The 12,051-nt window shown below is 46.1% G+C and overlaps 1 protein-coding gene across 1 annotated transcript in view; it reads left to right on the forward strand.

Moving 5' to 3' along the window:
- The window catches only part of LRP1 (LDL receptor protein 1), a 704,914-nt gene that overhangs the window by 321,878 nt on the left and 370,985 nt on the right, over positions 1-12,051 (forward strand). Inside the window, exon 21 of the mRNA XM_069324493.1 lies at positions 1,470-1,669. Within this exon, the coding sequence (XP_069180594.1) occupies positions 1,470-1,669 (200 nt within the window). The remainder of the gene's footprint in view (positions 1-1,469; positions 1,670-12,051) is intronic.

Below are 12,051 nucleotides of genomic sequence, written 5' to 3' on the forward strand. Positions count from 1 at the left end.
CTGACTGGAGAAATGTGCTAAGTGGGGTCCCTCAGGTGTCCATTTTGGGGCCAACCCTTTTTGTCATATACATCAATGACATTAGATGAGAATATTACAAACCACATCATCAAATTTTTAGATGACACTTGATAAATGCAAGTCCTTGCATGTGGGGCACAACAATCCACCTCACAACTACCAAACTGACAGCACTACCTTACATCAGATAGATGAAGAAAATTCCTGGTGATAGATGAAGAAAGATTCTTGGAATCAGAATCCATCATTCACTAAAAGTTGCACAACAAGTGGGAGGGGCAGTAAAAAAAGCGAACCAAACCTTGGGAATAATCAAGTGTACCTTTACCTTCAAGGAAAATAACGTTCAATTGTATAAGTCTCTGGTGTGCCCCCACCTGGATTATTGCATCCAGGCATGGAGACCACATCTTCAGAAAGCCATAGCTGCTCTGAAGAAGGTGCAACACCGGGCAACAAAAATCATACCAGAACTTAGTCATCTCTCGTATCAGGAACAGTTGAGGGCCACTTAGCTAACAACACTGCAGACAAGGCATGACAGAGGTGGATCTAATAAAAACCTTCAAAATACTAAACAATTTTATATTGATCCGGACGCTTTGTTCAAAAGGTCAGATGTAACACGAACGAGGCGGAACAGGTTCAAGCTCAACATGCCCCAGTGTAGGATAGAAAACAGAAGATGCTTTTTCACCCATAGGATTGTAAACCTGTGGAACTACCTACCTGCCGAAGCCATAAACGCCAAAACTCTCCTGGGTTTTAAGTACAGCTAGAAAAGATCATCAGGGCAAATGGGGGAAACCTTTGACAAGCCGCCAGCTTCCTATCCTCGTTGAGGCCAGTATTAGTGGCTCTCAGGTAAATTCAGGTAAGAAGAAAGTGAGAAAGAGGACCAACTAAGGGGCCTCTATCTCCATGAGGTTGCCACCTAATATGCAGGGCCTGGAGACAAAGGAAATGGGAGGAACCAGACCCTGAACACGTACCATGGATGGTACCCAAACTGCGGCTGAAGCCTCCTGAAAACTAATGGCATGCCAAGGAGGCTGGCAGGACTTCCTGTACATATTATATTCCATGAACTCATTTTGCTTCCTGTATTAATTACACTTTGGGAATTTCTTATACTATTTATACTCCATGTAATCTTTACATTCATAGAATGTATTATACTGCACTTCTTGAAATCATGCAATCTTTACAATACTCATAATTATACAGTAATCATTATACTCAACTCATTATAACATTGCTCATTATAACCTTGTAATCATTGCAGTTCCTGTACTCATTACACTGGTGCGTGTATCCATAGGTTTGATGGCTCAGAGTTACCTCTCCTGGTGTACTGTGATCAAAACATTTTCTTAATTTGCTTAAATTGTCACAAGAGTCTTCATTTGTCCAGTTATTTGTAGCTTATTGTTAGCTGTATGTTACAGAATATCAAGAATGTAGCGTGGAAGATTTTAAATGTGCCAACAAGAGATGTGTGCCAATGTTTTACGTGTGTGATGGCGACGATGATTGCCGAGACAATTCTGATGAGAAGATGTGTGACACATTCTGTGCCAATGCGACTGCGGCCGGCCTCCCAACCACACCATTCTGCAACAACATCTGTCTTAATATTACAGAACAGGTAAATATTATTTAGTAAAAGCTTATGAATACCAAATGTAAGGTTGTCAATTGTCTAGTGCCCTCCTGTTACTCTTCTGCATTCCTGTGTGTGTACTCACCTAATTGTACTCACCTAATTGTGCTTACGGGGGTTGAGCTTTGGCTCTTTGGTCCCGCCTCTCAACCGTCAATCAACTGGTGTACAGATTCCTGAGCCTACTGGGCTCTATCATATCTACATTTGAAACTGTGTATGGAGTCAGCCTCCACCACATCACTTCCTAGTGCATTCCATTTACTAACTACTCTGACACTGAAAAAGTTCTTTCTAACGTCTCTGTGGCTCATTTGGGTACTCAACTTCCACCTGTGTCCCCTTGTTCGCGTCCCACCCGTGTTGAATAGTTCATCCTTGTTTACCCGGTCGATTCCCCTGAGGATTTTGTAGGTTGTGATCATGTCTCGCTGTAGGTTGTGATCATGGGGGGCCTCATAGCCTGGTGGATAGTGCGCAGGACTCATAATTCTGTGGCGCGGGTTCGATTCCCGCACGAGCCAGAAACAAATGGGCAAAGTTTCTTTCACCCTGAATGCCCCTGTTACCTAGCAGTAAATAGGTACCTGGGAGTTAGTCAGCTGTCACGGGCTGCTTCCTGGGGGTGGAGGCCTGGTCGAGGACCGGACCGCGGGGACACTAAAGCCCCGAAATCATCTCAAGATAACCTCAAGAAGATGTCCCCCTTTACTCTTCTGTGGTCATACAGAAGAGTAAGAGTGTAATTACCTAAGTGTAGTTACAGGATGAGAGCTACGCTCGTGGTGTCCCGTCTTCCCAGCACTCTTTGTCATATAACGCTTTGAAACTACTGACGGTCTTGGCCTCCACCACCTTCTCACTTAACTTGTTCCAACCGTCTACCACTCTATTTGCAAAGGTGAATTTTCTTATATTTCTTCGGCATCTGTGTTTAGCTAGTTTAAATCTATGACCTCTTGTTCTTGAAGTTCCAGGTCTCAGGAAGTCTTCCCTGTCGATTTTGTCAATTCCTGTTACTATTTTGTATGTAGTGATCATATCACCTCTTTTTCTTCTGTCTTCTAGTTTTGGCATATTTAATGCTTCTAACCTCTCCTCGTAGCTCTTGCCCTTCAGTTCTGGGAGCCACTTAGTAGCATGTCTTTGCACCTTTTCCAGTTTGTTGATGTGCTTCTTAAGATATGGGCACCACACAACAGCTGCATATTCTAGCTTTGGCCTAACAAAAGTCATGAACAATTTCTTTAGTATATCGCCATCCATGTATTTAAATGCAATTCTGAAGTTAGAAAGCATAGCATAGGCTCCTTGCACAATATTCTTTATGTGGTCCTCAGGTGATAGTTTTCTATCTAGAACCACTCCTAGATCTCTTTCTTTATCAGAATTCTTTAAAGATTTCTCACATAATATATAGGTTGTGTGGGGTCTATGTTCTCCTATTCCACATTCCATAACATGACATTTATTAACATTAAATTCCATTTGCCAAGTGGTGCTCCATATACTTATTTTGTCCAGGTCTTTTTGAAGGGCATGACAGTCATCTAAATTTCTTATCCTTCCTATTATCTTAGCATCATCAGCAAACATGTTCATATAATTCTGTATACCAACTGGTAGATCATTTATGTACACAATAAACATCACTGGTGCAAGAACTGAACCCTGTGGTACTCCACTTGTGACATTTCTCCATTCTGATACATTGCCTCTGATTACTGCCCTCATTTTTCTATCAGTCAGAAAATTTTTCATCCATGATAGACGCTTACCTGTCACCCCTCCAATATTTTCCAGTTTCCAGAACAACCTCTTATGTGGAACTCTGTCGAAAGCCTTTTTTAGGTCCAGATAGATGCAGTCAACCCAACCATCTCTTTCCTGTAATATCTCTGTGGCTCGATCATAGAAACTGAGTAAATTCGATACACAGGATCTTCCAGATCGAAAACCATACTGTCTGTCTGATATTATATCATTTCTCTCTAGGTGTTCTACCCATTTAGTTTTGATTAGTTTTTCCAATACTTTCACTATTACACTTGTTAATGATACAGGTCTATAATTGAGGGGGTCTTCCCTGCTGCCACTTTTGTAGATTGGAACTATGTTAGCCTGTTTCCACCCGTCTGCTACGATTCCTGTACACAGGGATGCCTGAAAGATCAGGTGAAGTGGAATGCTGAGCTCAGATGCACATTCTCTCAGAACCCATGGTGAAACGCCATCTGGGCCAGCTGCTTTGTTCTTACCGAGCTCCTTGAGCATTTTTTCCACTTCGTCTCTAGACACCTCTATGTGTTCTATGTTGTTCTCTGGAATTCTTATTGTATCTGGTTCCCTAAAGATTTCATTTTGTACAAACACACTTTGGAACTTTTCGTTTAGTGTTTCACACATTTCCTTTTCATCTTCCGTGAATCTATTTCCCATTTTCAACCTCTGAATATTATCCTTTACCTGCAATTTGTTGTTTATGAATTTATAGAATAGACCTGGTTCTGTTTTACATTTGTCCGCAATCCCTTTTTCAAAATTTCTTTCTGCCTCTCTCCTCACTGCCGTGTAGTTGTTTCTCGCATCTTTGTATCGCTGGTATGTTTGGGGGTTCGGCCTCTTCCTGTATTGATTCCATTTTTGTGTCTTTCGGTCTCTAGCCCTCTCGCAATTTCTATTGAACCAATCCTGTTTCCTAGTTCTGCATCTCTGTTTTGGTATAAATTTTTTTGTGCCTTTATCATATATTTCACAAAACTTGCCATACATCTCATTCACTTCCTTGCCTAGCATCAAGTCTGTCCAATTATACTCACTAAAAAAATTTCTAAGGTCACCATAATGTCCTCTCCTGAAGTCTGGTTTTTCAACTGCTTCAACCTCCTTATTTTCTTCCAGCTTATAACGCATTGCATACTTTATTCCCAAAAAGACATGGTCACTTTTACCCAAGGGAGGAAGGTACTGAATGTCAAATATCTCTTCCTCCTTCCTGGTAAATATCAAATCTAGCATGGAGGGAACGTCCCCTTCCCTCATCCTCGTAGCTTGTTTAACATGTTGATACAAGAATGTTTCCAGGATGAGGTCTACAAATTTACAGGTCCAAAAATCTTCTGTTTTAGCTTCATATGCTTCCCAGTCTATGGATTTCAAGTTGAAGTCACCGACTATCAACAGTCGTGATCTATCGTTATCCGCTCTCGCTATAATCTCTCTCATTATTGTTATAAGACCTTCACGTTTACTATCTAGCTCCTCCTTTGACCATGTGCTGCTTGGCGGTGGACTATATGCATTTATCATCATTAGTTTATCATCCTCATAGCAGATCTCTAGTGCTATTATGTCAACTTCTTGTGGATTGGCAGTCATTATTTCCTTCACCTTTAGGTGTTCTTTTACCAGCACAGCAACGCCACCGCCTTTCCTAATTTTTCTGTCCCGTCTCCAAATTGAGTAGCCCCTTGGGAATATGACCTCATTTAAAATTACATCTTCAAGTTTTGTCTCCGTGAGTGCAACAATGTCTGGTGTCTGCAGCTGTATTACATCACTTAACTCCAGTATCTTCGATCTCACTCCATCTATGTTGGTGTATGCAATCTTCAGGAACTTGTTCCCCCTCTCCTTATTCTTCACTCCCCCTCTCTCTATTGATTTTGTTGGTTTGCCTTTATGTACCACTTTACTGGTTTGCCTACCCCTATCACTTTGTAGAAAAAAGAATTTATTTCTTCTTCATTCCTGCTCTCATTTAAATGTTTTGCCTCGGCGAGGTTCAGTTTCAGCTTCTCTCTATCTTCTTTTGAAAGATCTCGTCTTAATGACCACCCTTTCCCATCCTCATCCCTTTGCAATTTTCTAGCATTCCTTAGTACTTCTTCCATCTGTTTGGCACCGTTTAGGGTGATCCTCAAAGGTCGATCTTTCCCTTTTACGTACCTGCCTATTCTCCTGTAGTCGCACACATTCTCTCTGTTTGTAAGACCTTCCACGAGGCCAACAATTTTATCTACTACTTTAGCTTCTTCTACAGCTCTTTCTGACCTAGATGTTATCGCCTTTTCTTTGCAGCCAAAAATGATCAGGGACTTACTTGTGTGTGTGTGTGTGTGTGTGTGTGTATAGTTGGCTATTTGTACTCGCTAATTTGTGCCTGCAAGATCAAGCATTGGTTCTTGGATCCTGCCTTTCTAGCTGCCAGTAGCTTATAACAATGATTCCTGTCCTATTTCCCTATCACATCTAGCTTTATAATTATGAATAGAGGTTGCTTCAACAGCTTGCTCCTTAACCCTTAAACTGTGCAACACGTCATATGACGTGTTGGAATACTACGCAAGATTTAAATGGCCTGCGGATACACGGGGTTCACCTCACCTTCATCAGGGCTCTTGTAAACAGACGCCCTTTTTTTTTTAATCAGGGGCAACATTCCTTGGTGTGAGGGCATCAGTACTGACTGAGTCACCAAGGCTGGTGCATGCAGCATGAGCTCACAGCACTGCTGCTCAGCTTGTGACCACAGCATCACCTAAAAAGTCAAAATATATATGTACATGCTATTATTTAGCAATGATAGTATTACAGAAGACACCTGACTGTAATAAAAATGACCAGGATTCTGATAATAGCAGGACTGTTGTGATAATTAGCGCTGTATTGGGAGGAGTAATCTTGGTGGGGAGGGAGGTCGTGTTGTCTGCTGACTCTGTATGACCACCTTTTACTGTCTGGACTCACTATACCAGCTTAGTGGTTCGCTATGGTGAACAAAGCATGCAGATACTTATATATAGCGTCTGTATATAGAGAATAAAAGCATAAACAGTATGGTGGGAGGAGAATGTTAGCGAGTCAGGTGAGGTAAGGGAGGGAAGGAGTGGCAGCCAGTGGTGGGCTAGCTGGTGTGTGGTTGTCACTCCTTGCTGCTGTTTGACTCAGCATACCAACTTAGTGCTTCGTTATGGTGAACACAAATGTAGATACTTATATATAACGTGTATATATAGTGTAATAACAGCAAAAGGAGTGTTTGGAGAAGCCATTTTGGTGAGGGAGGTGGTGACATCTGCATGACTTGTCATGCTGGGTAAGGGTTGCCACTATGCTCTTTGGGCACTGTACTAGCTTAGTTGAACAGTTATGGTGAACAGAATATGTAGATACTTATATATAATGTCTGTATATAGTGAATAAAAGCAAAAACTGTATGGTGGGATGAGGAAGTTGGCGAGTGAGGAGTTTTTGAGGGAGGGAGTGGCAGCGTGAGGCTGGCTGGCAGATGTGGTGGCCACTCTTCGTTGCATTTTGACTTGCAATATCAACTTAGTGGTTCGTTATGGTGAACAAAACATGTAGATATTTATATATAACCTGTGTATATAGTGTAATAACTAACAAAGTATTTGTTTATTGTTTTATGAAGATAATAATTGAATCAATAATATGCACACCATAATTTTTCAGTACAGCGATGATTCACACATTTTATTATATAAATACTGTATATCACACTATACACTAATGAATAATATTACAGCAAAAAATAAAGAAAAATCAATCAGACACATTGAAATTATTAGGTAATTATATCTTTGTGGCAACTCTCGCCTGACAGCTGTGGCAAAGCAGAACTCCCCCGACGCTTGCTGTGACAGCACCTCTTTCTGGGAAGAGCCCCTTTGGCTCCCCGGAGCTATTCAGGCTGATATGCTAATGTCAGACTTTGGCATCAGTCATGTGTATGGAGTTCTGTGGGCCTAATGAGGACCACGAGCCAGAACCTGGCCCCTCAGAGAGGCATGGAGAGAAATGGCCTATAGAAACCCCTTGTGTGGTTGGAAGCAATCTATGTCTCCCATCGACCTGGTCAGGCATCCAGAAAGGTAAGCGTCATCCAAAACAAACCCCTATTCTAGTGAAAATTGCCACAAAAAGCCAAACAGGTGGATAGAACTCCCCAAACAGAAACGAGCAAATGAGCATGACGTCACACGTCGCCGCGCCACTGTCTGTGCAGCTCTCCCCTCCCCGGGAGGGGTAAGGGAAAGCCCAAGACCCCCATGGCGGCCATCCACACCTCAGTTCTTGAGACTGATGCTATAGGCAGAGGTCGTGTGCTCTGGCTCCAGTGATTGTTCCAGCACTGTGCCTTGTGTGTGGTGGCTGTCTTCCAGGGGTGTGCGAGCCAGGAGTTATTTTACAGTACTCGAGCTGCATGTGCCAAGGGTTCCGTTCCCTAGGTGCCCTGTAAGTACTATCCTTGGGGCTTGGGACCTTCCACAAGTTCCTTGGGTCCTGCCTCTGCTGCGCCATTTTATTGCTCGGTTTTTCGGCCGCCCTTTGGGTGCTTGGGTATTTTGTCTCCCTAGTTTACCTTAGGGTAGGAGACAGTTTGCACTGGTAAGGGGCGCAGGGTACTGCACAGCTGGTTTTCACCATTCGTAATGGCCAGCTCTGTTCCTTTTGGGTACGCTGTCCTCTTGCAGGGTTTTATTTTTATTTTTGTTGTGTTGCCTGGTGAGGGGGGATCTGCCTTGATTGTTGCCCCCATTGTATCTGTCCTGAGTATGGTTTCTCTTCTGGTGGTGCCCCCTACTAGGTCCCCGTGAGTGTACATGTCCCTGGGGTTCAGCTATATTGTTACTTGGTAGTATTAGGTGCCAGTTAGCAGTACCCTGCCTGGGATTTCCTGAGAGTGAGTTCCGTCTAAGTACCCTGGGAAACCCCACATGGGTGTGCAGGTCCAATGGATGTGGCCCCTGAGTCCCCCCTCGCTTTGTGCGAGTTCGAGGGTTGCTCGATCTCCTTGTCTCAGGGTGACTCTATGGTGTCTATGAGTGCCATATATGTTCTCTGTATTCCCTCTATTTCAGCAATCTCTCCTGCTCTGAAGGGGAGAGTGAGTACTGAGCAGTACTCGAGATGTGACAACCCCAGTGACTTGAAGAGTACAACCATTGTGATGGGATCCCTGGATTTGAAAGTTCTCATAATCCATCCTATCATTTTTCTGGCTGACGCAATATTTGCTTGGTTATGCTCCCTAAACGTTAGATCATCGGACATCATTATTCCCAAATCTTTGACATGCTGTCTTTCAGGGACAGGTACAGGTTCCTTCCCTTTCGGCATCATTGGTTGCTGAGGACTTGCCTCTTGGATTCGTGGTTGCTAAGGACTTGTGGCCTTTTGGCTTCAGCTTTGCGTTTCTTTTCCCTCCTGGAGCTGTCTTCGAACTGGCTTGAGGAGGATGTGTGGACACTAGGGTCCATTCCTGGATCCGGGGCAAAGGCTTGTGCTGTTCGCTCATGCCTGGCCCTCACGATTTATGAACGTTTCGGGTCGTTTTGGTCAGCCTGCGATGGCATTGGGTTGCCCTTTCCTCCTTCGAGGGGGTTCGGGGCTGGCGGGGCAGGCCTCTTCCCCTGTGCTCTGTCGGATCATCTTGAAGTGGGTTTGCTTGGGTATGGTCGAAAAGACGATGTATCTCAGATGGGTTTCCTGTCTGTTCCAAGTCCCGAAACGGAACTGTGCGGACCTGCGGTTCATTCTGGACTTGTCCCGTGTGAACCCCTGGGTTCATTGCCCCTCCTTCCGGATGACCACGCTGTCCCAGGTTCGGCTCCTGTTGGCTCCGGGCTCTTGGATGGTGTCCCTGGACCTACGGGACGCTTATTGGCATGTCCCAATTCATCCGGGGTTCAGGGACTGGTTATCTTGAGGTTATCTTGAGATGATTTCAGGGCTTAGCATCCCCGTGGCCCGGTCCTCAACCAGGCCTCCTTTTTGTTAACCCCCCTCCCCCGAAGCAGCCCGTAGCAGGTGTCCAACTCCCAGGTACCTATTTACTGATAGGTAACAGGGGCATCAGGGTGAAAGAAACGTTTTGCTCATGTGTCTCCACCTCTACCGGGGATTGAACCCGGAACCTCAGGACTATGAATCCAAAGCGCTGTCCACCCAGCTGTCAGGGGACTGGCTCGGTTTTGTTGTGGGGCGTCAGTGTTACCGCTTTCATTGGTCTCCCATTCGGGTTGAACCTGGCACCTCGCGTGTTCACGTGCCTTACCTGGGTCGTGGTGGCCCATCTGCGTTTTTTAGATGTTCGGGTGTTAGCATACCCCGATGACTGGCTGGTCTGGGTTCCCAGCCGGTCCGTTTGTCTGCTAGCCAGCGATTTGATTCTTTCCCAGCTCACCGGGTTCGGGTTCTTGGTGAACTAGAGGAAGTCCCATCTGGTTTCCTCCCAGGTTTGAACTTGGCTGAGTCTTGTGTGGGACTCTTGGACTGCTTCCTTGTCTCTTCCTCCGGAGTCTCTCCTTAGGCTGCGGTCCTGCATGTCCCTGTTTCTGGAGGCTCCCGGGTCACCCGGCGGTTGCTCGAGGGTCTGTGCAGAAGCCTGAACTTTGCGATGATGGTCTACCCACTGGGTCGGGTTTGGCTTCATTGGCTGTTCTGGTTCCTTCGGGGTCGTCCCTTCCGCCTCTTTCGTGATTGGTGGTTTCGGCCTCTGGGGGCCTTGTGTCGGCTGCTGCGTCGCTGGTTTCCTCTTCTGGTTTGTTGGGGTTCAGTGCCTTGGTGCCTGTCGGATGGGGCTTTGTGACCAGTGCTCACCAGGCTGGCTAGGGGCAGTGGGATCCGTCCTTTCATCAGGCCCACAGCACAGTGCGGGATTTTGCAACAGTGTGGTTTGCTCTTTGAAGGATTTGGGTCACCCGCGGATCGATGATCCGGCTCCATTCGGGTCACCTGCAGATCGACAATCCGGCTCCATTCAGACTGCTCCCCGGTGGTTCATTGCCTGAACCGATGGGGTTCAATGCAGTACTTGGCTCATTGGCGCTGGTCGCTTCGAGTGACTAGTCTGCTGAGTTCTCGGGATTTGACTCCCCTGGCGGTTCACATTCGGGGTGTGTCCAACGTTTTGGTGGACGGAATCCTACGTACTGGAGTGAACGATATGGAAGAAAATGCAGAATAGAACCAGTGAAGAGCAGGGGTGCCATAGGCACAATCAGAGAACACTGTATAAACATCAGAGGTCCATGGTTGTTCAACATCCTACTAGCGACTATCAGAAATATTGCCGGAACAACCGTGGACATTTTCAAGGGAAAACTAGACTGTTTTCTCCAAGAAGTATCGAACCAACTGGGCTGTGGTGGGTATGTGGGCCTGCGGGCCGCTCCAAGCAACAGCCTGGTGGACCAAACTCTCACAAGTCTGGCCTCGGGCCGGGCTTGGGGAGTAGAAGAACTCCCAGAACCCCATCAACCAGGTATCAATCAGGTATCAACCAGGCCTGTCTCATTTTGTTGGCTCTGCCAGACATTTGAGCGCCCGTAGGTGGACCTCTTCGCCTTGGTGTGGTCGCGGTGCCTTCCGCTGTATGCGGCACCCTTCTCAGACTGTGAGGCCGTCGGGGTTGATGCCTTTTGGCAGGACTGGTCGAGATGGGGGTTCCTGTACCTCTTTTCCCTGGTTCATCTGTTGCTCCAGGTCATGACTCGCTTGGAGACTTACCAGGGGAGAGTAGTCCTCTTGGCCCCATGGTGGCCGGCCCAGTTTATCCAGTTTGACTCAAGTTTGTATTCATCTCAGCAGGCTGCAAGGCGGAGGCAGACGGTGAGTGTCACCTTGTGACAAGGGGAAAGAGCAACCTTCAAACTCGCACAAGGTGAGGTGAGACTCAGAGGTCTCCTCCATTGAACCACTGAGCCCCAATGGGGGGTGTCCACGGCCCTTAGGCTGACTGCTAAGGGAAGCCCAGGCACGGTACTGCTAACTGGTTATCCCAGAGCTACCAAGCAAACAATCTAAAAGCTGAACCCTTGCGATGTCTGCAAGCACTGGGACCTAGTGGAGGGCCACCAAAATCCTACAAGTGGTCCTACCGCCACACCAGGCAGACCCTCACCAGGCAAATCAAAACAAAAACAAAAGAAAAACCCCGCAAAAGCACAAGGTCTCCAGGTGAACAGAACCGGTCACCATGCGCATATTAGACAGCAGCACAGTAACTCGCGCCCCAGCCAGTGACCAAACTACCTCCAATCCAAGGGCAAACAGGAGTAAGAACCACCCCAGCTGAATCCCAAAGGGCGGGCAATCACCAAGCAACGACAAAAGCACACAGAGGTAGCTGCTCCTGAACGGCTCATGGAAGATATCCCTGAGGCCACAAAGGCAGTACTTACGGGGCACCTAGGGAAGGTAGCCCTAGGTGCATGTAGCCCCAGTACTCTTGTATTACTTCTGGCTAACACACCACCAAAGCAGAGCAACAACACTGCTAAGCAGCACTGCGCAAAGAGTGGAGCCAGAGCAATCGACCGTCACCAACCACAATAGCCTTT

The sequence above is a fragment of the Procambarus clarkii genome, chromosome 14 (assembly GCF_040958095.1).
Source record: "Procambarus clarkii isolate CNS0578487 chromosome 14, FALCON_Pclarkii_2.0, whole genome shotgun sequence".
NCBI classification, from domain to species: Eukaryota; Metazoa; Arthropoda; class Malacostraca; order Decapoda; family Cambaridae; genus Procambarus; species Procambarus clarkii.